This window comes from Alternaria hordeiaustralica (assembly GCF_023758085.1).
Source record: "Alternaria hordeiaustralica strain BMP 2776 chromosome Unknown scaffold_40, whole genome shotgun sequence".
Lineage (NCBI taxonomy): Eukaryota > Fungi > Ascomycota > Dothideomycetes > Pleosporales > Pleosporaceae > Alternaria > Alternaria hordeiaustralica.
In genome coordinates this window covers 1-23,346 of record NW_026056812.1, presented here as the reverse complement: position 1 = coordinate 23,346, position 23,346 = coordinate 1, and the positions used below count along the sequence as shown (strand labels likewise).

General features: G+C 41.1%; 7 protein-coding genes across 7 annotated transcripts; 4 read left to right on the top strand and 3 right to left on the bottom strand.

The window, feature by feature from the left end:
• Nucleotides 1-1,861: 1,861 nt before the first annotated feature.
• SOD2 (Superoxide dismutase [Mn], mitochondrial) lies at nucleotides 1,862-2,723 on the top strand (the record flags this gene model as incomplete). The annotated part of the gene is made up of 3 exons (XM_049392915.1): nucleotides 1,862-2,005; nucleotides 2,063-2,521; nucleotides 2,577-2,723. The coding sequence occupies 3 exons, from the start codon at nucleotides 1,862-1,864 to the stop codon at nucleotides 2,721-2,723; spliced, it is 750 nt and encodes a 249-aa protein (XP_049239309.1).
• Nucleotides 2,724-3,736: 1,013 nt separating this feature from the next.
• On the bottom strand, nucleotides 3,737-4,838 carry J4E84_010359 (uncharacterized protein; the record flags this gene model as incomplete). Its single annotated transcript, XM_049392914.1, has 2 exons — nucleotides 3,737-3,862; nucleotides 3,906-4,838. 2 exons carry the CDS (start codon nucleotides 4,836-4,838, stop codon nucleotides 3,737-3,739), a joined length of 1,059 nt encoding a protein of 352 aa, XP_049239308.1.
• A 1,387-nt stretch (nucleotides 4,839-6,225) lies between these two features.
• Nucleotides 6,226-7,023, bottom strand: J4E84_010358 (uncharacterized protein; the record flags this gene model as incomplete). The annotated part of the gene is made up of 1 exon (XM_049392913.1): nucleotides 6,226-7,023. One exon carries the CDS (start codon nucleotides 7,021-7,023, stop codon nucleotides 6,226-6,228), a length of 798 nt encoding a protein of 265 aa, XP_049239307.1.
• A 1,845-nt stretch (nucleotides 7,024-8,868) lies between these two features.
• On the top strand, nucleotides 8,869-10,843 carry J4E84_010357 (uncharacterized protein; the record flags this gene model as incomplete). Its single annotated transcript, XM_049392912.1, has 5 exons — nucleotides 8,869-9,076; nucleotides 9,130-9,932; nucleotides 9,993-10,113; nucleotides 10,168-10,595; nucleotides 10,652-10,843. The coding sequence occupies 5 exons, from the start codon at nucleotides 8,869-8,871 to the stop codon at nucleotides 10,841-10,843; spliced, it is 1,752 nt and encodes a 583-aa protein (XP_049239306.1).
• A 139-nt stretch (nucleotides 10,844-10,982) lies between these two features.
• Nucleotides 10,983-12,031, bottom strand: J4E84_010356 (uncharacterized protein; the record flags this gene model as incomplete). The annotated part of the gene is made up of 2 exons (XM_049392911.1): nucleotides 10,983-11,617; nucleotides 11,926-12,031. The coding sequence occupies 2 exons, from the start codon at nucleotides 12,029-12,031 to the stop codon at nucleotides 10,983-10,985; spliced, it is 741 nt and encodes a 246-aa protein (XP_049239305.1).
• A 756-nt stretch (nucleotides 12,032-12,787) lies between these two features.
• Nucleotides 12,788-13,996, top strand: J4E84_010355 (uncharacterized protein; the record flags this gene model as incomplete). Its single annotated transcript, XM_049392910.1, has 2 exons — nucleotides 12,788-13,389; nucleotides 13,438-13,996. 2 exons carry the CDS (start codon nucleotides 12,788-12,790, stop codon nucleotides 13,994-13,996), a joined length of 1,161 nt encoding a protein of 386 aa, XP_049239304.1.
• Nucleotides 13,997-14,016: 20 nt separating this feature from the next.
• On the top strand, nucleotides 14,017-16,544 carry J4E84_010354 (uncharacterized protein; the record flags this gene model as incomplete). Its single annotated transcript, XM_049392909.1, has 2 exons — nucleotides 14,017-14,022; nucleotides 14,346-16,544. The coding sequence occupies 2 exons, from the start codon at nucleotides 14,017-14,019 to the stop codon at nucleotides 16,542-16,544; spliced, it is 2,205 nt and encodes a 734-aa protein (XP_049239303.1).
• Between the last annotated feature and the right edge of the window lie 6,802 nt (nucleotides 16,545-23,346).

The following is a 23,346-nucleotide window of genomic DNA, read 5'->3' as shown; positions in this document are numbered from 1 at the left end:
CTTTATACTAAACTTTACTACTTTTTACTAAGTTATACTACTTTTTACTACTTTATACTAAATCTTACTACTTTTTACTAAATATTACTATTTTTTACTATATTATACTAAACTTTACTACTTTTTACTATATTATACTAAACTTTATTTACTATATTTTACTAAAGTATATTTATATTATTATTAATATTTATAAAAAGCTTTATTAAATAGTATAAATCTAACTAAGTTTATTAAATTATATATAGTATATATATATAAAAGTTTTCTAAAAAATTAAATAATAAATATATATTAAATACTAAAGTAATAATAGTAAATAGCTTTAATAAAGCTTAGTAGAAATATATATATATAGTAGAAGTATTAGTTCTATATAAAGTAAATAAAATTTAAAGCTTAATATTATTATAATTTAAAAGTACTCTAAAAGTAAAGTATATTTTAGTTTTATTTTAGATATTTCTAAAGTATAACTTAAAAGAAAATATTAGCTTTAAACTTTAGTTTATATATTTACTAAAAGTTTTATAAAGTATATCTTTTACTATAATACTTTTATAACTAAACTTTATTTAAAAACTTTTATTTTTTTACTATTTAGCTACTATACTTTAATCTATAACTTATAATAATCTAAATCTCTACTATATTCTAGCTATCTAACTTATAATTACTACTTATATACTTTAATTATTATCTATAACTACTATACTAATACTTACTATTTTCTTTTAGCTTATTTACTAGTTTTTTAATAGATTAATAAAATAGCTTTTCTTTTATATAAATCTTTTCTAATTATATTATATAGTTAAAGATAATATAGTAACTAAAATAATATTAACTATTTACTATCTAGTTACTTTTTTATAATTATATATACTTTAAGTATAACTATATAAAAGTTTAAGTAATATAACTTACTTTACTATAAAACTAAAATAGTATACTAATTTTTATATTATTATTATCTAAATACTATACTAAACTTAAAGTAAAAGAACTTAAAAGTATTAGTTATAATACTATTAGCTTAATAATATATACTTAGACTAGTTAGATACTTAATAGAACTTAAATATATATTAGATATATAGTTATAGTATATATACTAATACTTACTTTAAATATTTTCTAAGTATAAATTTACTAGTACTAGTAATACTAGTTATTACTAGTAATTTTACTAGTTACTAGTTACTAGTACTAGTAATACTAGTAACACTAGTAATACTAGTACTAGTAACTAGTAAAATCACTAGTAACGTTACTAGTAACCCCCATCCCTGGTCCGCAGTATCAATCGATTTGTGATGATCACCACATCAAGCTAAGCTCAACCGAGCTTAGATCGTGTTTCACAACGGCGTCAACTTCGGAATCCCCGAGGTCCGACCGGAACAACACGTACTGCCGTTCCCTCACCTCATCTCCCACTCAACACCGCGCCTTCGTCACATCGTCTCCTCGTCAATTTGCGCAACAAGTGCTGTGTTACCTTTAATCCGTCATTGATGCGAGCATTGGCATCGCCTCCTATTTGCTGCCTCGCCATTGAAGAAACTCATACGTGAGCAGCTACCTGTAGCTGGCCATCGCACGTTCTCCTCTTTGTCAGATCAGCAGGCATTGCTGCAGAAATTAATACAACGTCTGTCTATACGTCATCTACCTGGGTTTAGATTCCAGTACAGACATAGTGGAGCATTCGAGTGGCATCGCGCTCAATTGAGGCAGTTTCTAGTGCACTAGACCCAATTCGGCAGCATACATCCAGAGCACCCTGTTGGTGACGACCTGGCAGTCTGACGAACGTACCCGGCTTCTATACGTATCGATTGCGTGAGGGGCAGGCACGATGCGGGGCATATCGACGTTCTCAACCATTCTCTTTCCTCTTCTCTCTACATCCACAGTCTTTGCTTCAGAACAACAGCCCTTCGAATTCGGCGCCATGTCTGCACCCCAATACACGCTTCCTCCGCTACCATATGCCTACGATGTTAGTATAGCCTGAGATGACGTTGTTACCCCGCGCACGGTATGCTCACAGTTCTAGGCATTGGAACCGCACATCTCCGCGCAGATCATGGAGCTGCATCACAGCAAGCACCATCAAACCTACATTACGAACTTGAACGGTCTTCTCAAGACCCAGGCCGAAGCTGTCTCTACCTCGGACATCACCTCGCAGGTCTCGATACAACAGGGAATCAAGTTCAACGCAGGCGGACACATCAACCACTCCCTCTTCTGGCAGAACCTCGCACCTGCAAGCTCGGATGAGGCCAAGAGCTCCGCTGCTCCTGAGCTGCTCAAGCAGATCAAGGCGACCTGGGGTGACGAGGACAAGTTCAAGGAAGCTTTCAACGCCGCTCTGCTCGGCATTCAGGGAAGTGGTTGGGGCTGGCTGGTAAAGACCGATATGGGCAAAGAGCAGCGGCTGTCTATTGTGACGACCAAGGACCAAGATCCTGTCGTTGGCAAGGGCGAAGTTCCGATCTTCGGTGTTGATATGGTGAGTTGCTGGCTCTTCGACCCTTGAGGCAACAGGCGACTAATCTGACATGCAGTGGGAGCACGCATACTACCTCCAGTACCAGAACGGCAAAGCTGCATATGTCAAAAACATCTGGAATGTTATCAATTGGAAGACGGCGGAAGAGCGTTACCGAGGATCGCGCGCCGATGCTTTCAGCGTGCTCAAGGCTTCTATGTAAACGGGCGGAGACCTCATATAGGGACAGCACGAAACGATGTGAATGATATGACGGTTTTGCGATCGCATTCACATACATACATACCTTCACTGAAGAGCACCATGGTGGATCTTAGCGCCCGAGCTTGACCAATCGGGTACTCTTCCGAAACTTGCTCAAAGACACGCATTCACTCTCAAATCTCAAACATTGCAACACATGCCGCTGAAACAGTGCGTAGACTACAAAGACTTTGCATCTCTGCTACCATCGATAATCATTCGCTCGCAATTTCCTACCCCTCGGCGCCGATAGACCTCAGGCTTGACTTCCTACACTCGTATACTTACAGACTGTCCATTTACCCAACCACGCTCTTCCATCGTTATTCTTCTACTGTTAAAAAGCCGAGTTTATATCCCTGTATCCGTCGCGTCTCCTTCACCAGAGTCTAGCAATGTGCAACGGCAGCTCAACGCGCGTCAGCCAAGGAGGCTCGATAGCAGTACTGCGACCAACATCCCACCTAGCACGCACACATCGAGAACAAGAGATGGTTCTATTCTTTACCAACCCACTGTCAAAATGCGGGACCAACGTTGAATGCCAAGGGCTCGACGACGTTTTGCAACAGGACAGGCACCGGCTGGTCATACAGTGAGTTCAGTCCGTCACGGTTGCGTCCTTCCAAAGGGCTAGCGCAATGCTGACGATGCTATTAGTTGTGACGGTGATCTCTGCTCGTCAACGCAACAAGGTGCTTTGGATGCTTTGTACTCTTTCGAAATAGAGTCGCCACAAAGAGGTTTCATGCAATTACCAGAGAAACTGCACCTCGGCGTTGGTGACAAAGGTATTATCGGAAGAAGGATCTCGGTCATGACAGGGTCAACACAGCAACCTTTGACTTTAGCGGAGGGTATTGTAGGATGGAATTGAACGAGTATCAGTTTTGAACAAAGTATCTGGCCAACTGTTTCATGGTGAAGCATCCATCACCGTGAAGCGAGAGCGACGACCAACACATGGCCATTTTACATCGTTCCATGCTCGCCGATCAAGAAGTTCTCGTCTCTCTGCCGCTCAAAGTCGAAGTCGCCTAATGCCAGCAGGTTTGGCGTGGCCACAGTGTTGACTGCACGAGCGACAGCGCGTTCATCCTGACTATGTGAGCAAACGAGACAAAATTGATGGACCACTTACTGGGCCAGCTTCATTTCCGGCTTGTACAGATTGCGTCACTTGAGGTCCTTCGTTACCCTCAAAAGCCTCCGCGATTGTGTTTCGAAAGACATACTCGATGAAGTCATGATGCTCGGGCAGCTCCTTTGCTTGTGTAGCGTTGAGCAAAGTTATGTACAGCTGCCCACCACGAGCCTCCCATATATATAGGTGTCCTTTCCCTCCGTCGAGCTCGTCGATAAAACTCTTGAAGACATCGGGAGGGGTATCATTCTTGCTGTGTATCGCATACTCTTGCTCGGTTGTTGCAGTCGCGATCGGCGTCTCCCTACTGGACGACAAAGTCCGATTCAAAGTGGCAGAAGAGCCCTCGCTAAGTTCGATATTTGCGGGTAGTTCATTCCCGCGATGTTCAGTTATTTTCGGCAGGATCATGTCCTTCGTCAGAATATGGTGGTCATCTCCAGATGCAGTTTCGGGATGCAAGATCGTCGATGCAGGTAATCTGAGCGGCTTTGGTGTATTTGATAGCGACCTTGATCCAGTCTGCGCTACACCGACAGCTCGTCTTTGCTCTGCAAGATTCTCTAGCTCTTCTTCCGGCACCCCGCCGTCGTTGATACCAATCCACTTGATGAAGTCGTGGGATTCAGAAATCTCTTTTGCTTGCGTGGCTGTCATTTTCGCAACGTACATATAGCTTCCGATATAGTCCCATCTAACCAGTGAGTTCTCGACCCCGTCAAGTGTGTCGATCAAGGCTTTAAACTTCTCCCATGGCGTGTCGTGCTCGCTAGCGATATGGTACCACTGTACAGGGTCAACACTGGATCGTCGTCTTTCCTCTGCGAAGTCCTCTAGCTCTTCTTCCGGCACTCCGCCCGTGTTGAGACCGATCCATTCAATCCAGTCATTCGTATCGGCTATCTCTGCTGCTTGCGTACTGTTGAGCATGGTGGCGTACATATAGCTGCCAATACCGTCGAATCTGGCCAAGAATCCCTCACCTCCGTCAAGGGTGTCAATGAAGGTTTTGAAACTTGTCCAAGGCAAGCCATGTTTGGTTGCAATCATGTACTCTCGTTTGAGATCAGCTGCGGATGTCGGCGTCTCTCTACTAGATGACGATGTATGGTTCGAAGTAACAGTAGAACTCGCGCTCTGCGTCGTGGAGGTCATGTCTGTAGTCGACTGCAGAGAGGTGGTCTGCGCGGTAGAAGTTGCCTTAGTACTCTGCGTCGGGGCTGTTTTGCTAGGCTTGTCTGTCCCACTAGTTTGCGCTTTCCGACTCAGGCTAGAGCTTAGTCGTAGCACTTCAAGAGTGACGCGATCTTAGACCTGTGGCGTCGTTGGGGGCGATACGACCCGATACAGAGACGTCCCAGCTCTTCGCAAATCGAGCAAGCAGAGCCTGAAAAGGCTCTTGTTCAAGCTCGCTAAAGCTGCCCAATCAACCTTCAACAAGGTTGCTCTTCAGGTTAATCGTACTAAACTCCCGGATTTGGTAAACGACGAAGCTGAAGCCCCATAATCAGCTAAGATGAGTATGCCAGAGATTGGATAGAGCGTGTGTTTAGTTGTGAGCATCTCACAAGAAAGGTTGAAGCGTAGGAGAGTAGACGCTGCCTAAGAAGGTAAGATACACAAGACGCAGGAGAGACCACAACACTTACAAGTACAATCAAGTGTGAGTGGGAGTGCAAAGGTTACCAGCTGCAAGCCGAAGCGAACTTGTCTAGCGATCGGGCTCGACGGTGCTAGAGAAGGGTGACGCGACAGGGAGCGATATCTGAGACGCAGAGGGCCTTTGGATCGCGCTAACTGCGGCAATGTACTTCGTCTAATCCAGGGGTAGGGGTGTGTGTTCAGCGATTCGTGGAAGGAGCTTCATACCAACAAGCAACGTGCGTATTGCTGCAGCCGCCCCCAGCTTCTTGCAAATCGGTTGGTCATGTTAGCAGGGATCAATATGCAGTGTGACGTATGGTAGAGTTAGCACAGCCTCACTGCTTCAATCCACTGAGCTTTCGCCTGTCTGACCCATATGTAAGGAGATACTCAACAGAGGGAGGGAAGTATGGCATCTCCAAACGTAGCCCCAACGTCTGACAAGATCCCGAGCCGACGAGATTAGCAAACCTCAGGCTGCCCGGAAGCCATTTTTGACAACGTTTAAAGTCAGGATATGGAGACGGCAAAGATCCAAGGATGATTCGGCAATTGTACACATTGCTTTATGTGTCTGGGGCGAGGTTGACCTCACGTCTTGCACATGTCAAGGTGCTTGTTGAAGCAGTCTGTAGACGGCGAGAGTTCCACGTACACTCCAATCCTCATAAGTCTAAACGTGCTCTTGTGCTTTGCCCAGAAACCACGCCTCTATCTTCTCTGCAGCCAGTTCATCGTGCCATTGAGCTGTTGTGGAATAATTTTCATCTATCCAGCCAGGTGTACCTCCGGTGAGAAGGACTTCACCGAATCTTCTGCAAGACCCAAAGTCTAGTAGAAATGGGTTGTCACTGGTGTCAAGAGCGATATTTGAGGGATTGAGATCGTTGTGCGCGAGTCCAAGGAGATGAAGGTGTTTCAGAGCCGAACGAATACCGCGCATGCAAGCCTCTATATCGAGAGGCTGCGGGACATCCTCGTGACGGTATTTCAAAATGACACTGTACTGATCCAGAGCAATACCGGTAACACGACTGCGATTGACAGTGCAACCATGGAACCTGATAATGTTCGGATGAGGATTGTGTTCGAGGAGCTGTAAGACCTCTGCTTCTCCAGGTAACAGCTGAGGCAGAAGCTTTGTCTCCGCTTCATCATCCAGAAACAATAGCTTAGGCCGTTTGATGTAGTACTTGCCCCGGGTTTCTTCTGGTACTGTGGATAGACTGGTGGTCTTCAGCGGATAAATCTTCTCGTCGGGGACTTGTTGCAAGAGTCGATTCAGATCCTCAACAGTCAGATCATATTTTCTCATCTCCGTTGTCTGCCCGAACCATGCTCTCTCGTGATCATCGATGTACGCGAAGGTGCATCGTTTGAATGCGCCGGTCTCAATGTCTTCGACTTCGCAAAGGTGTTTCAAATCTCGTTTTGAGCGAATGTTGGCGCTGGGGCATAAATCAACGCTCATGGTTCGGTTTTATCGAAGTAGACGCAGGACGTGGGACGCAGGACGGAGACGCGGACGGAGACGTAAAATTGAGCTTGGGGATCGATGCGAAGTGAGGTTATCCCACGCGTAGAATCTTAGAAGTATCAGTTAGCCAAAGCTGAAGGGGAACGCGAAGTACTTTAAGAAGTCGCTGGGACCAGCGTCGCTCGGTTGAGTGTTGGTCGTTGTTGGCGTTCCCCACGGGTATTTTACGGCATGTCAGGTGATGAGGGCACTGTTTCAAACCTGGAAGCCTCGAAGCTGCTCATTGGCTGGCTATATCAACAATGCAACAAAGGCAGCGGAGCCACAGCATCCAGCCCCCTACCTCGGAGTCACTCTTCGACATCAGGTCAACACCTGGCACGTGACTATATGTGCCACACAACAGGACCTTGCCTTTAATTGCCAAAGGATGCAGCGAAGGCTCTTAAACGTACAACAAAGCCCCAACCAGTGCGATGGAAATGATGTTGGGTATGAGAAAGCAGGAAGGCGCTGGGAGGCAGACTGCTGAGCCACTGACGTGCACTCGGGCTAGCGCACCGCCGCACTCAATCTGCAGCATCGCACGACAGTGCTGTCCTCGGTGTTGCGTGTCTCAGTTCAAAAATGTCTTCGAGCTCTTGGAAGCAATTTAGCGATGAGGTGGCGTTGGAGCATGAGAACGGGAAGCTGTGCACTCTCGAGTCTGGACGATGGCGATGGCATCGGAGGTCGGCAAATGCATGACGTCGCTGCTGACCTCATCGTGATTGGCTGCATCCTCAGCCAGTGGGCCCGAACGCTTCAACCCACAATCTGTGTGGCCATCTTCGCGTCGTCCGCTCTACACGCTCGCTGTACCTCACGGCCGAATCTCGCTCATCCAATCCTCACGGAAATAAAGGTCGGAACCGAGTCTTCGATCGCGTCCCGTGACTGACCTGACGACAAAGGCTCCGATCTTACCGCAGCGCCGCAGCGCCGTGATCCTTCGCACCATGTGAACGCCGAGGGTAGAGCATTTAGGCAAAATGCAAACGACGCGCTAACATCCCGCTGTGGAGTCTCCACACTCATGGGCTGCCAGCTCGAGAGGGCGGGGGCTGGCGGCATGGGCGTCCGCGGACCGGCAGATACGCGCTTTTAATCTATTGCGACGCGCGGTTGCTGCTCGGTATGCCTCTAGGTATGCAAGCTAGACGACAAAGCCTGTTACTCTAGCAGAAGTTCGGATCTAAATAGCATTCATCTTGAGCAGGTCATCGCAAGACAGAGGCTCCAGGTCGAAAAGGCGGTCGGTCTCGTGCCAGCTCCAACACGTAACGATCTCACAAAACGGTCGATTCAGCCGTGATTGCTCAGCATCTGTGCGCCCAAACGCGTTCTCCCCGCGTCGCCTCCACCCTCCGCGACTCTTGTCAATAGTGCGCCCAGCCGTCAGTGGCTTCTAGCCTGCTTCCTCGCGGGACGTTACAAGCAATGAAGCGCCAATGCCAGGACAGCCACCAATGCTTGAATCGCTGCCGCAGCCCGAAATAAGCGTTGGTGCCATGGAGCTTAACCGTCTCTTTATCCGCCATGGGAAAGCTTCGCAACATCAACCACTCAGCGTGTAGGCCCGTTACCCGAGACAATGGTATGCTGACTTGGGTGGCCGCCCGAGCGAAATGGAAATGCATATGTAGGACTGCATTCCCCATGTCTTCCCCGATCTTGGGATTCAACTGTCAAGGGCTTCGCGAAAAGCTTACTGACTAACCCTGCACTCTCGTGCTTCGTCCCATTCTTTGACGATCTTTACTTCGATCTTTCACCCACGAACGCACTCGAATCGTCAGCATGGCTCCAGTCGGTGGTGGTGCCGGCGACTTTGAGGTGGCCGCTCTGGCTCGCCGTCAAGCGCTCGCAGGTGCATCGGGACCCATGGCCCTGGTCAAAAACGCCAGAGTGTTTGGTATCGCATGCTTTGCCTGCCTGGGTGGACTGTTGTATGGTTACAACCAGGGTGTCTTCTCTGGTGTTCTAACCATGCCCTCCTTCAAAGAACGTAAGTAACGTCCCACCACTACAACTACAGGCAAGTCACTTACAGATGCTCAGACATGGGCGACTACATCGCGGATCAAGAAACACTTGAATGGAACTCGTCCAAGCAGGGCTGGCTCGTATCCATCCTCGAACTCGGTGCCTGGTTCGGAACAATGTACTCTGGATTCATCGCTGAGATCCTCTCCCGTAAATACGCCATCCTCGTCAGCGTCGCAGTCTTCATGGTCGGTGTCGTCGTTCAATGCACTGCTTCCGCCGGTCAAGGCCACAATGCTATTCTCGGTGGCCGTTTCGTTACCGGTATGGGTGTCGGTGCCTTGTCCATGATTGTCCCAATGTACAACGCCGAGATCGCACCGCCCGAGGTACGAGGTGCGCTTGTGGGTCTCCAGCAATTGAGCATTACCCTGGGTATCATGATCAGTTTCTGGATCGACTACGGCACCAACTACATCGGTGGCACCGGGAGAGACGGACAGAAGGAGGCTGCTTGGCTTCTCCCTCTCGCTCTGCAACTGGCTCCCGCTGTACTTCTCGGTGCTGGTATGATCTTCATGCCTTTCTCTCCCCGTTGGCTCGTCCATCACGGCCGTGAGGCAGAGGCACGCCGTGTACTCGCCAATCTTCGCAGCCTTCCCCAGGAGCACGAACTCATCGAGCTTGAGTACGCCGAGATCCGCGCGCAAAGTCTCTTCGAGAAGAAGTCTTTGGCTGAGCGCTTCCCCCATCTCCAGGACATGAGCGCGTTGTCGGTCTTCAAGCTGCAATTCGTCGCTATTGGCAGTCTCTTCACCACTAGGGGCATGTTCAAGCGTGTCCTGATCTCCACGCTCACCATGTTCTTCCAACAATGGGTAAGTGACTGACTGCGGATCGCATATAAGATATGTACTGACTTATGAACCAACTTATAGACGGGTATCAACGCCATTTTGTACTATGCTCCAAGCATCTTCCAAGACCTTGGGCTATCGGGCAACTCGATCAATCTCCTCGCCACAGGTGTTGTCGGTATCGTCATGTTCCTCGCAACAAGTAAGTTCTCACCGTAGTTAACCACTTGACGTCCTTGCACTAACAGGTTTACAGTCCCTGCGGTCATGTACGTCGACAAACTGGGTCGTAAGCCCGTACTCGTCAGCGGTGCCATCGGCATGGCAGCCTGTCACTTCATCATCGCCGGTATCTCTGCCAGCTACGAGGACAGCTGGGCCAGCCACCAGGGTGCTGGTTGGGCTGCCTGTGTCTTCGTGTGGCTTTTCGTCATCTTCTTCGGCTACTCATGGGGTCCATGTGCCTGGATTGTCATCGCAGAGATCTGGCCCATGTCTAACCGTCCGTACGGTATTGCGCTTGGTGCTTCGTCCAACTGGATGAACAACTTCATCGTTGGTCAAGTCACCCCGGATATGCTTACGCATCTTCGCTATGGCACTTATATCTTCTTTGGTATATTCACCGCTATGGGCGCTGCGTTTATCTTTTTCTTCTTCCCTGAGACTAAGGGCGTTTCTCTCGTAAGTTTCCTCACTCGACTATCGGCATGCGTGCTGTTTGCTAACGACCCTCCCAGGAAGAAATGGACACCCTCTTTGGCTCCGCCGGTACCGCAGAGCGCGAGAAGGAGCGCTGGGCCGAGGTTCACCGCGAAGTCGGACTTACTGACCTCCTCGCACGCTCTGGCCTCGTGCATGATGACGGCGTCGCCGACTTCCACAAAGGTAGTATGGAGAAGGAGAAGCCACAGGTTCTGGAACAGGCCTAATATATGCTTCAGTAGACCTGTTGAATTGAGCAAACCAGTTGGGTGAGGGGCTATCGGGAACGGACGACTTGTATATACTCTTTCGCTCAGCAAATCGTTCTATCTTGATATATTGGATCGCAAGCCTCAAGGTTCATATTCACTCTGACATGAAATCTCTCCTCCTCGTAGTTTGCCTCGCGACCTTGGCCTCACCCCCACCACGCCTCGCAACAGTCGTGACCACCGGTTTCCTCGGCACCTCCTTCCTCGCCCCAACACCCCGCTTCCCGTTCTCCCGCTCTACTCTCTCCCTCTCCGCTTCCTCAACAGTCTGCTCCTTGATTCTCATAGCGACCTCTTCCCACACGCCCGGCACACCCGTCTTCATCGTGTACAACCGCCCTTCTTTCACGTAGAACTTGAACCGTGGTTCACTCATGACTTCCAGCATGTGCTTGAAAATACCCTTCTCTCTCTGTTTCTTAACCCACGCTTCACTCTTCGGTAACTCGATGTTAGCCAGACGCAGTTTCTTTGGTGGTAAAGCGCGGAGTTCGTGCAGGAAAGCGGTGGTGTGTTTGCGGAAAGGGAAAATTCGCAAAGTAACAAATTCGAGCTTCGTGTTTGCGGTGGCGGCGGTGTTCTGACGGAGGGACCTGGCGAAACGGAGGAGTTCGGGCCGGGAGCGGCGCGCGTAGTTGGCGGTCGTGGGGATTTGGAGGAAGACTTGGTGGACGAAGGGGGCGGTTAGGTAGGCGAGGGTTAGGGTGGGGATGGTGCCGAGGATGCCGACTGGGGGATGTTAGATGTCGGGTGTGGCTTTTGGATGGTTGGGGTTTGAGAGGAGGTTGTGGTTGAGGAAGTATATGAGGGAACATAATGCCGCCACCACGTGATGAGTGCTGTTTCGGACCTGCGCAAAATGGATCGGACAGATCAGGGACGTAAAAGATAGATGCCCACGTATAATGAGATCAGATCCAGAGCGAATCGATGTGACGAGAAAGGGGCATTGGTTCGGTGCATTTGGCAAGAAAAGTGGTGAAGATAAAGAGATCCGGGTGGTGATAGATCACCAGGCGTTCACAAAGTCCACTTACCGGTTATAGCTTGCATCTTCCTCACTCTCTCATCAGGCTGATTCTCATTGTTCCACAATGGAGGCACACCGAAGACGAGAGTTGTGCCAAACTGCAACAAGGCCATTGCTTTCCAAAAGGATATCCATGTCGTTCGTGCGTCGCCCGCATCGTAGATCAGTAGTCTTGACGCATACACTGGACATCTTCGTTAGAAATGGTTGCTTCTTGTTCGTCGTCCGACTACGACAGAGCTGTTGCATACTCTTCTCATTCTCTTTTCCGACTGGTTCGGGTGCCGACTTAGGCTTCTTTCCCCTTTGTAATGGTAATACGGGATCTCTGCGTATTGTGGTGAATTTTCGTTGGCAACTCCGGCAGATGTATCCATTGAGGCGAGCTTGAGCGACTGGTCGTGTGCCTCTAAGTGTGGGCGCTGTGCTTCGAAAAGCGGCCGCAAAGGCGAGAAGCCGTGGCTGCATACTGTCTGCAGTCAACGGCCGTGAAGAAAATTGCACACGTGTGTGGGGTTTGTCAGGCCTCGACGCGCTGGATCCCGTCACTGCGCGACGGCAAGGTTTGGCCGCTGGTGGTCGTAGCAGCAGGCTTACTCAGCAATGAAGCCGTACGGACGTGTAGGGGCGTGGATGGGCTGCGATGGTGCTTGTTGAGATGTCACGGTGTCACGTGCGATGATCGGCTTGCCGCGGCAACTCTAGCCGAAGCGGGTCAAGCTCATGTGCGGAGAGATGCCACGGTTCCCTCGACCAGCTGCAAGCGGCCCACTCAACGACCGGCGCCGTCATGCTCCTTTCTCGGTTGTAAGCTATCTGTTGCAGTGTTTTAACGTCGTTGCGTGCGCTTCATGTGATCAGTCGAGAGCATGTTGTTCGCATTTGCGCTGCTGTCGCTCGTTTCCTTCTTGTCCCTCGGATACGCCTACCAGGGCCTCAGCGACCATACACTCAAGCACCTGCCGGGACCGGGCGATGACTTCGACATAAAGAAAGGCTCTTTGCTGGCACCGATTCTGGTCCCCAGGGTCTCTGGGACAGACGGCAATGTCGCCGTACGCCAACATTTCCTAGACTTCTTCAAGTCGCAATTGCCGGAATGGAGGCTGGAAATGCACAACTCGACGTCGACGACGCCTGTGAGCAAGGGCAAGGAGGTCCCTTTCGTGAACATTATTGCGACACGCGATCCGCCGGGTAGCTCCGAGGGCGACGTCTCGAGATTGGCTCTCGTGGCCCACTACGACAGCAAGTACACGCCGACTGGCTTCATTGGGGCGACCGACAGCGCGGCCCCATGCGCCATGATCTTGCATATAGCGCGCAGCATCGATGCGGCGCTGACGAAGAAGTGGGCGGCGGCCGACCCCGACGATTTCGACGTGGAGCACAAGGGTGTGCAAATACTCTTGCTGGACGGCGAGGAGGCGTTTAAGAGCTGGACCGACAGCGACAGTCTCTATGGCGCGCGGTATGAACCTTTCTCCTCCTTCGACATCAAGTGCTGACACATCTATAGAGCTCTCGCTGAAGACTGGGAGTCGACGTTCCATGTCGCATCGTCGATATACCGCACACCGCTCGATTCGATCGACCTATTCCTGCTACTTGACCTTCTGGGCTCCAAGGGTCCAAAGGTCCCCTCATACTTCAAGACGACACATTGGGCATACAAGCACATGGCGACTGCCGAGGCACGCCTGCGCAAGCTAGGCTTAATGAAGTCGTCCCCAAACCACGAGTCGAAGATGGCAAAGCGCGAGAACAAGAAGCCTCGCGACGAACGTCCGTTTCTGCCCGACGCGAACAAAGGAAATGATCAGTTCATGGGCGGCTTCGTCCAGGACGATCACGTTCCGTTCATGGCTCGCGGCGTAGAGATCCTGCATATGATCCCTACGCCCTTCCCACATGTATGGCACACCATTGAAGACGACGGGGAGCACTTGGATATGGATACAGTCGAGGACTGGACGAAGCTGGTCATGGCCTTCACTGCAGAGTGGATGGAGCTAGAGGGCTTTTTCGACTTCAAGGCAGAGAAGCGGAAGCTCGATGGCGAGAAGTCGGAACTGTAAGCATCTTCCCATCAACTTAAATGCATGTAAGTTAACGTACCGTAGTGAGATACCCTAGACCCTACGAATGAATTGTTCCAAACGTATAATCGAGCTGTGCAGCGCATTGTGACACTTTTTGAACGACTCGACACCACGTTTGGTGATGCGCACAGAGACAAAGCCAAGTCATGTTCACAAAGCAGACCTCTCGCATGTCTTTGACCCGTGACTCGTTAAAGACACTTGTGTGGCCAATACACGTGATCTCTTGAAGTTGTATTCGTAGCAATGTCTCGACCATCGCTTCCGCAATCATCTCACACTGTATGCGCTTCTAGTACCCAATGCTCGTTTTCTGGAATACCAGCATTTACCCATTTACAAACTTTCCACTGAACACTACACAGCCGCCCCTACGATGCCAAAAGGCAAAGCCAAGAGGCGCAACCCGCGACCTTACCACGGCTCTGCAGAGCCGTATGAAACTCACCAAGGCTCATCACACAGACGAGGCGGTACGCACAAAGTACGCGACGAGAACAAGACTGACTCCGTCTACGACAACTTGAACTACAAAGAGCTAGTCGAAACAGCAAAGGAGCGCAGTATCTACCGCAAGGACATGAAGAAGGTAGAGATGGCTTGGGCCTTGAAGCACGACGACGAGAATAGAAAGCGTGCTGAACAGGACGCCCGTATTGCACGGCAAAGAAAGATAGAGGAGGCAAAGAAGGAAGAGGAGAGAAAGGCTGCGGAGAAGAAGGCACAGCTCATTGCTAAGCAAAAGAAAAGAAGAGAGAAAGAGGAGAGGAGAGAGCGTGACGAAAGCGTCAGTGACGACACTGTGAGTGATCCCGACTCGGAAGACGACGAAGACGCAGGGAACGAGTACAACCGCGAGAGATTCGGTGAGGCGCTCAGTGAGGAGTCATGGGACAGCAGTTCTTCAGAGTCAAGTGCTGCATCAGTAAACCGAATCAACGAGCCTGGATGCAGACTCCGCCTCTTCGAATGGCCCAACCAAACCATGCCATCAGCAAAACCCGGAGGTTGGGATTACAAAAGATGGTGTCCGCTGCCCTTGCCCTGTCCTGTACCTTATGCACCTCTGAAGATTACAACGATGTATAGCAAGCAAAAGCTTATGTTACCCGGAGCGAAATACCCACCAGGCGTCGCTCCGGATTTCGTACCCATCCTCAAACCCTTGATCCGATCCGCAGCGCGTAACGGTCATCTCCTCGGCCCACTCCGCAAAGCCGTTATCGAGAGAGGTACGGATTGGGCTCAACGCACGCTCATTCAGGGCTGCAATGGACACATGTACTTCCACCTCGGCTCTCGAAACGAGACGAAAGTGCTAGCCGATACATACAGCAAATGGTATCTCGAAAACAGAAAGTTGCTGCGCGTCAAAGGGAAAGGCAATGGTGACCCTAGTGATCGCGCTGCACGCCATACTCAGCGGCAGAGGAATAAGGCGAAGATGACGGCGGAGGTGTATGAGGCGTCGCGGTATCGGCCGTTGGCTATGTGTTATGTGCCTGCTTATTTGGGGTATGGTGAGCTGGTTCGAGATGGTGTGGGCAAGAAGAGCTTGGAGAACTTGTTTTTTGTTAGGTTTCCCGGGTGCGATGTACCGCATTATTACTTCTGGGCGAGGAAGGGGGGGTGGGGGGACCCTACGGTGGTGAATCCGGGGTGGGATGCGCAACGGTGGACAGACAAGGGTGCTATGCGCACGGAAGAGAACGAAACCGGACGGGAAGAAACGAGGGATAGTCGGTCTACTAGAACGCAGTTGGTGCGCGTCTGCAAACCATTCGTTGACCTCCCTTCCTCTCCACCATTCCCGAATCCAACAAGCATCACCGAGACCATCACACTCGTCGAGCACCAAATCTACTGCGACGGCCTATCCGGCACCCTCGCCCGCTACCGACAGAAGTGGGCTGCAAATGGGAAACAACGTGCCTGGCAGACCTTCGCTGCAGCGTTACCAAAGCTGTGGCCTAGCGGCGAGATACCAAGCGTGCCACCCGTGGGTAGCGAACCTGGCGTGAAGCTTTCGGTGAAGCTGGCTACAATCGATTGCATGAAAGAGTATGGCGAATCGCCGTTTAGTCCGTTGAATGGGACTGAGGCGTGGACGAGGGATGATGGTAGGGTTTGGGATGTTGTAGAGGTGCATGTCGAGGAGGAGCTCGTGTCACCTATTGCTTCAAGCGAAGAAGACGACGACGCCGCCGCCGCCGAGGAGGGTAGGGATAGAGAAGAGGGGAATGGTGATTTTGAGGAAGATGATGGCAACCAAGCAGACGATGAGGCGTTGTGTCGCCGTGATAGCGTGGTTTCTCAGGGTTTGGGTTTCAGCGTGTCAGATTCAGTTGTGGCATGGCTGGAACACGTCAAGGATGTTTCTACAGTGTCGCCTACGCTGAGCGAACCGCTTGATGAAGAGACGGACCTACGCGAGTGGGAGGAAACGCACCTGCGCGGTAGCAACAACTCGGGTATTGGTCTTGCGGTCGTTAACGGCTCGTACTCGTTCTGCTGCACACAATAGACAGTGTTACAACCTCTTAGTCGCAGACAGCCCTAGATACCTCTAGATTAGCCTAGGCTAGGCTTGGTTAAGCGAGTATAGACTCTACTAGTATAGTTATAGTATTAAATTATTTATAAGCTATAAATTAATTTATTAGTAAACTAATAATTCTATAGTAAGCTATTTTAAATAGAGTAAGCTCTATAACTAGTCTATAAAAAAAGAAAAAAGAGTTTTAGTATTAATCTAAAATTCTAGAAAGCTAGATAAATTCTTTAATATTCTCTTACTTAAGTAATAGTAACTTAATTTATTAGTAAACTAATAATTTTATAGTAAGCTAGTTTAAAAAAAGTAAAGTCTATTACTAGTATATAAAAAAATATATTTTTAAAAGAGTTAAAGTTTTATATTTAGAAGTATAAGCGCTAAATAAACTAAAGCTTAAGTTTTTAGTACTACTACTTTTAGCTTAGTAGTTAAAGCTTTAAAAATTTAAAGTAGTAAAGTAACTATTTTATAAATACTAATATCTACTTATACTATAGTAGAAAAAATTATAATATAATTATATATTTTTAATAGCTTATAACTAACTAAGCTATAAATTATAAAGTAATAAAATACTAAAATCTTAGCTTATAAAATTATACTTCTATATATATACTTTTTATTTTCTATTCTTTATTTCTATCTTTATCTCTATCTCTATTCTTATTTTTATTTTATAGCTTATAGTAAATTAAGAATCTAAAAACTTATTAAAGATATAAATAGTAGCTTAAATCTAATACTAAAGCTATACTAGTATACTAAATAATTTCTTAACTATATTACTAATACCTCTTTTATAAGTTTTTCTAGCGTTAGTAAGTCTAAAGCTAATTTTATTACTAGTTATATTACTTTACTTATAAAAGCTTAATTATACTTTTTATTATTAATTAATTACTTTTCTTTTAAACGCGTTACTATTACTTTATAAGTTTTTTTAAGATTATTATTCTAAAAGCTATTATAAAGGCTACTATAAACTACTTTATTCTAGCTATACTAAAGGCTATTATAAGTACTTTATAGTACTACTTTACTAGTACTTTAAAGCTATACGCTAAGCTTATTAATACTTTCTTTATCTTTATTTTTATTATTTTTATTACTTTTATTATTTTTATTATTTCTATTATATATATAACTAGTATAAAGTCTTTTATTATAATTATTTTTAGCTTTATCTTTTAGAAGCTTATTAGTAAGATATATAAGCTTTTTATTAGATATAATATTAATACTTTACTTATAGTAAGATAGTAATACTACTCTTTTATAAAATTTACTAATACTAAGCTTATTACTTATACTATTTTTCTTTATAACTTTATATACGTAGTAAAGCTTATAGTAATACTATTACTATTTCTAGCTATTAAAAAGGCTATATATTAGTAATATAAGGCCTTAGCTAAAATACTTTATAAAAGTTCTAAAATATAAAATAAAAAGAATATAGTATTTATAGCTTATGTTTTATAGAAAGATATAATTTATTAAATAGTAGGTATAATAAACTACTATAAGTTCTATTTAGACTTTGAGAAATAGTTATTACTTTATAGTTATTAGAGAATAAATACTATAAAAAATATTATAGTACTTTTATTACTACTATATTATTAGTTTATAAAAGCTACGTAAACTTCTTAGAATTTATATAAATAAGTATATAGTCTTAGTCTATCTAGAAGCCTTAGTACTAATAGTAATATACACTAAATAGATAAAAATCTTAAAATCTTAAAATCTTCTAGCTATTCTAGAATAACCTAGAAGCTAAGCGTTTTTTAATATCTTTTAATTAAATAGAGTTTATAGAATTAGGCATAAGATACTAAAGTAATAGTAACTTAGATATACTTTTGTTTTATTCTATATTAAGTTAAGAAAGTAAACTAGAAACTTAAATAATAATCTAAGAGTACATAGAACTCTTATAGCTAGTCTAATAGATAGAATAAGATTCTTTATAGCTATTCTTAACAAAGCTTTTAAAGAAGTATATTAAATTAATAATATATAATTTCTAAGCTAAAGCTTTTTTATAATAGAATTAATTAGCTATTTAAATTAAAATAGAATATAATATTATTAAACTTTTAAAGAAGAAATTAGTAAGTTTTAACTTCTATATAGCTTATTACTAAGTAAAGTAATTATTATCTCTAGATAGATTTAAAAATCTAACTATAAGTTAAGTTAACTAGTATCTTTTAAATAGTAGTCTTTATTTTTATATAAAAGGTAAATTACTTACCTTAGCTATAAGTTAGCTACTATTTACTTTTACTTCTAAATTAGGTTTGTAATATAATTTAATATTTACTAATCTTTTATAATTAAATCTATAATATTTCTAGTACTAAACTAGTACTTAAGAATTGTAATTTATATAATAGCTTAGTTCTCTATATACTTACTTTAAATATTTCTTAGTACTATTATAAAGCTTTATAAGTTATATTCTAGAATATAAATTTAGTATATACTATAAGGTATATATAATTTAATAAGAGCTATAACTACTTATTAAAAAAAAAGATATTTCTTTACTAAGTATTAAAAATTTATCTTTACTTACTTAGTATAAGCTATATATAAGGATATAAAAGTATTAGTAATATAATTTAAATAAAGCTTACTTAAAAACAGATAGATCTATAAAATATATAGTAATAGAAGCTAAGTATACTAATAAATATTAGTATATAATTATACTAGCTCCTATTAAAGGTATAAAGATTTATTCTAGTTCTATTTTCTACTAGAACACTTAATTTAGAGGTAATCTAGAGTAGCTACCTTTTTTAACTAAATTACTTAGTAATTACTAAACCTTAATTATAATAGCTACTATTAGTAATAGTAGAACTTAATTTTAATATTAATAGATATAAAAGCTATAAAAGTTTAAAGAAGAGTTATAAAAATATTAACTAAAAGCTTAGAAATAAAGAACTATTACTTTAGATTACTATATTAAGTAATAAACTAATACTTTTAAGGTAATAATATTTAGAATCTTATATAATTTAAGACTTAGCTTTATAGTATTAATATATTTTACTTAAGAATTTTATCTTTTTTTAAATTAACTTCTACTAGGTACATCTATAATATATATATTAGAAAGATCTCTATAGTAATAAACGCTTCTTATTACTAGAAATACTATTTCTAAAGTACTATTTATAGTCTTATCTTAAATATTTACTATATAATAGCAAAGAGTTATTTATATACTTTAATACTATTATATTAATAATAAAAATAGATAAATTATTAGTACCTAATAACTTTAGTATAGTCTACTTATTTAAGTAGACTAGCTCTACTAATTAGTAATTATAATAATAGAATAATATATAATAGTAAAATATAAAAAACTTTACTATTACTTATAGATATTTACTACTTATAATTTAGTTTAAACTATAACTAAGAAATATTAAGAGTACAAAAGGTATATAGTTTTTAAGTATAATCTAGATATCTTTTAATTAGAGTAATTGAAAAGAATAACTTACCTAGTTTTCTATAAGTAACTATTAATACTTACTATTTAATTCTATCTAGTATAGCTAAGATCTAATATTTACAAAATTACTACTTCTAGCTATAAGTATACTTCTTTTACTAAAGGTATTTCTTAGATATTTTTTTAAATAAAGTATTTATAAATAAACTTAAAAAATACAAGATATAATTAATACTTTAAAATAGAAAAATACTTTTTAATTTAAAGTAACGTTAATAAAGAATCTATTAGCTTACTATAGTAATTAAGTTATAGAATCTCTTAAATAGATTAGAATATAAAACTTAATATCTAAAGTGTTTTTAATACTAAGTTAGTAAATAGAAGTATATAACTAAAACTTTTTTAATAGATTTTAAATAATAGGTAAGCTTACTAGATATATTTTATATAAGAAGCTATAGTTTTAATAATTCTAGTAAAGATCTTAAGATATACTACTCTTAACTCTAGTATTTAATAACTTTAATATATCTTAAGTAATTAAGAGTATAATAGTTTATTTAGAGAGATCTACTAGATTTATAAACGCGATACTTTATACTTAAAAATACTAATTTAATATTAATTTAGTTTAGCTAAATAAACTTATAAAATAATAATCTAGTTTTCTAATTTACTAAGATTAGTATTAACGTATATCTAAAGTATAATTTATATAAATATATTAAGAAAGTTTTAGTTTAATTTAAAAGCTATAAAAGCTTTTATTTAAAACTTTTTATATCTATCTAATAGTAAAGAAGGTAATAAAACTAAATTCTAGAATAGTGTCTTAGAGTTAATATAAGGTATACACTAGAACTACTTAGAAAATCTATAAGCTAGTATAAAACTAATCTATAATAGTTCTAATTAGAGCTCTACTAGTATTTTATAAATTAAGCTAGTGTATAGAATAGTCTATATAAGTCTTAGAGATAATAAGAGCTTTTATTAATAATATAGTTACTATATTAATAGATAAAGAGAAAAAAGATATAAAAGATATATAAGATAAAAAAGATAAGAAACAAAAAAGAAAAAAGAAAATAATAAGTAGAGAATTTACTTTTTATAACTATAGCTAAAAAGTCTAGTATAATTATATATATAAGACTCTTCTACTACTTTAGAATAGCTATTATATAATAGGCTTAGAGTTATTATTAACTAAGAGTTATAAACTACTATACCTTACTATTTTTCTACTTAATAGTTTTTTTTTTAGAAATAAATTTAAATACTTTTTAGACATTTATTACTATATCTTTATAGTTATAGCTTTCTTTACTTTTTATTTCTATATAAAGCTTCTAAAAAGTAATAAAATATATATTTAACTTTTAATTATTCTCTTAGAGATATATAAAACGCGTAAATACTCTACTATATCTCTTTTTCTATAGTTTCTAAAGTAGACTTTAGCTTTTTACCTTTATACTTATATATAAAATTTAAGAGTATTTAACTTTATAGCTTAGTTTTAATTTCTAGAACTTTTAAAAAAAAATATACTACTACTTATTATAATATATAAAGTATTTAGAAAATATACTTATATTATAATTATATACTACCTCTCTAGGCCTAAGAGATAGAGCTTATAGTATATTTTTTAGAATTAAGTAATTACGTAAATTATATAATTACGTAATAACGCGTTACTATATTAGACTTTAAAAGTAAACTTAAAAAATCTCGAATATAAGCCTAGATCTATAACTTATAATTCTTATACTTATACTACTACTAATATAATATTTACTATCTGCGTAATTATAATAGACTAACTACTTTATATTTATAATATAATATAAATAGCTATCTAAACTATTAACTAGTACTACTAAAACTAGTCTTATATAATTATATAATACTAAAAAGAAGCTAAGTAAGCTTATTACTAGTATAAAGCTTCTAAGATAACTTAAGATATCTTTATAATACTTATATAATACTTATATAAATACTAGTAATTTATATTCTAAATATAATTATTTATAAGTCTAGCTATATTATCTATATTATACTATTCTCTATAAAGAATAGAGAGGTAACAAGAACTATTCTCTAATAATAGAATATAGCTTTATTAGAACAAAGTAGTTAAATACTATAATAAATAGTATAACTAATAAAGATTTGCAATAAAGTAATTGCAGAGTAGATAGTAGGTAAAAGGTAATAATATTATTGCTAGGTAAAGAATAACTATAGAGAATTACTATTTCTTTTATAGAAAATAGCTACTAGAATAATTGCGTAAATATCTGCCTATTTCTACCTAAAGATAAAGATTTATAATTAAATCTACTTAATTTCTAGATTTATAATCTAAGTCTGCTAAATCCTTCTTATCTTCTAGATTTATAATCTAGACTAGTACTAGTTATATTAGTCTATGCGTTATATTGCATAGACTAATAATTAGTTTATTACTAGATCTTTTAGTAATTACAGAAAAAGAGATAAGAAGATAAGAGTTATTAAATTACGTAATAACTCTAATATTAACTAGGCTAAGACAAATAGAGGTGTTTTAGAATCTCCTAGTATAGCAGATTAAAACTAGCTACTAAAATCTTAATTACGTAAGTAATTAGATTTACTAGGAATTTTTCTAATTTGTTAAGAAATTACAATAAGTGCAATCTTAACAAAGCTTAATAATAATAAAAAGATAATAATAACTAAGTTATTATAATCTTTATACACCCCCTTAAGCTGCAGTTTATAATAACTAAATAATAAGAAAATATAAGTAGTTTTTATAACTAACTTATTAATAATAATTTATATAAGAAGTTTTAATAACTATCTTAAAACTAAAAACTTATTTCTATTTCTATTTCTATTTGCTAATATAAATAGTTATATAATAATAACTAAATATAAAGCCTAGACTAGAATCTCTAAGGTATAAGAACTTAGAGGTTAAAAACCTAAGCCCTATAATAGTATTAATATACTATTTTTATTATTATAAATAATAATAATAATAACTAGTTATACATAATTAATCTAGTTTAACTAGACTAATTCTATTTATAAAATCCTTAAATTTAGAATAACTAGTAGGTTTAGTTAGATTATTTGCTAGAATAGTACTAGTATTTTTGTAAACTAGATTTATTTTATTATCTAGTAGATTTTCTCTAACAAAGTAATAAGTTATATCTACGTGCTTAGTTCTAGCGTAAAAAATAGAGTTTTTAGCTAGTTCTATAGCACTTAAAGAATCTGTTT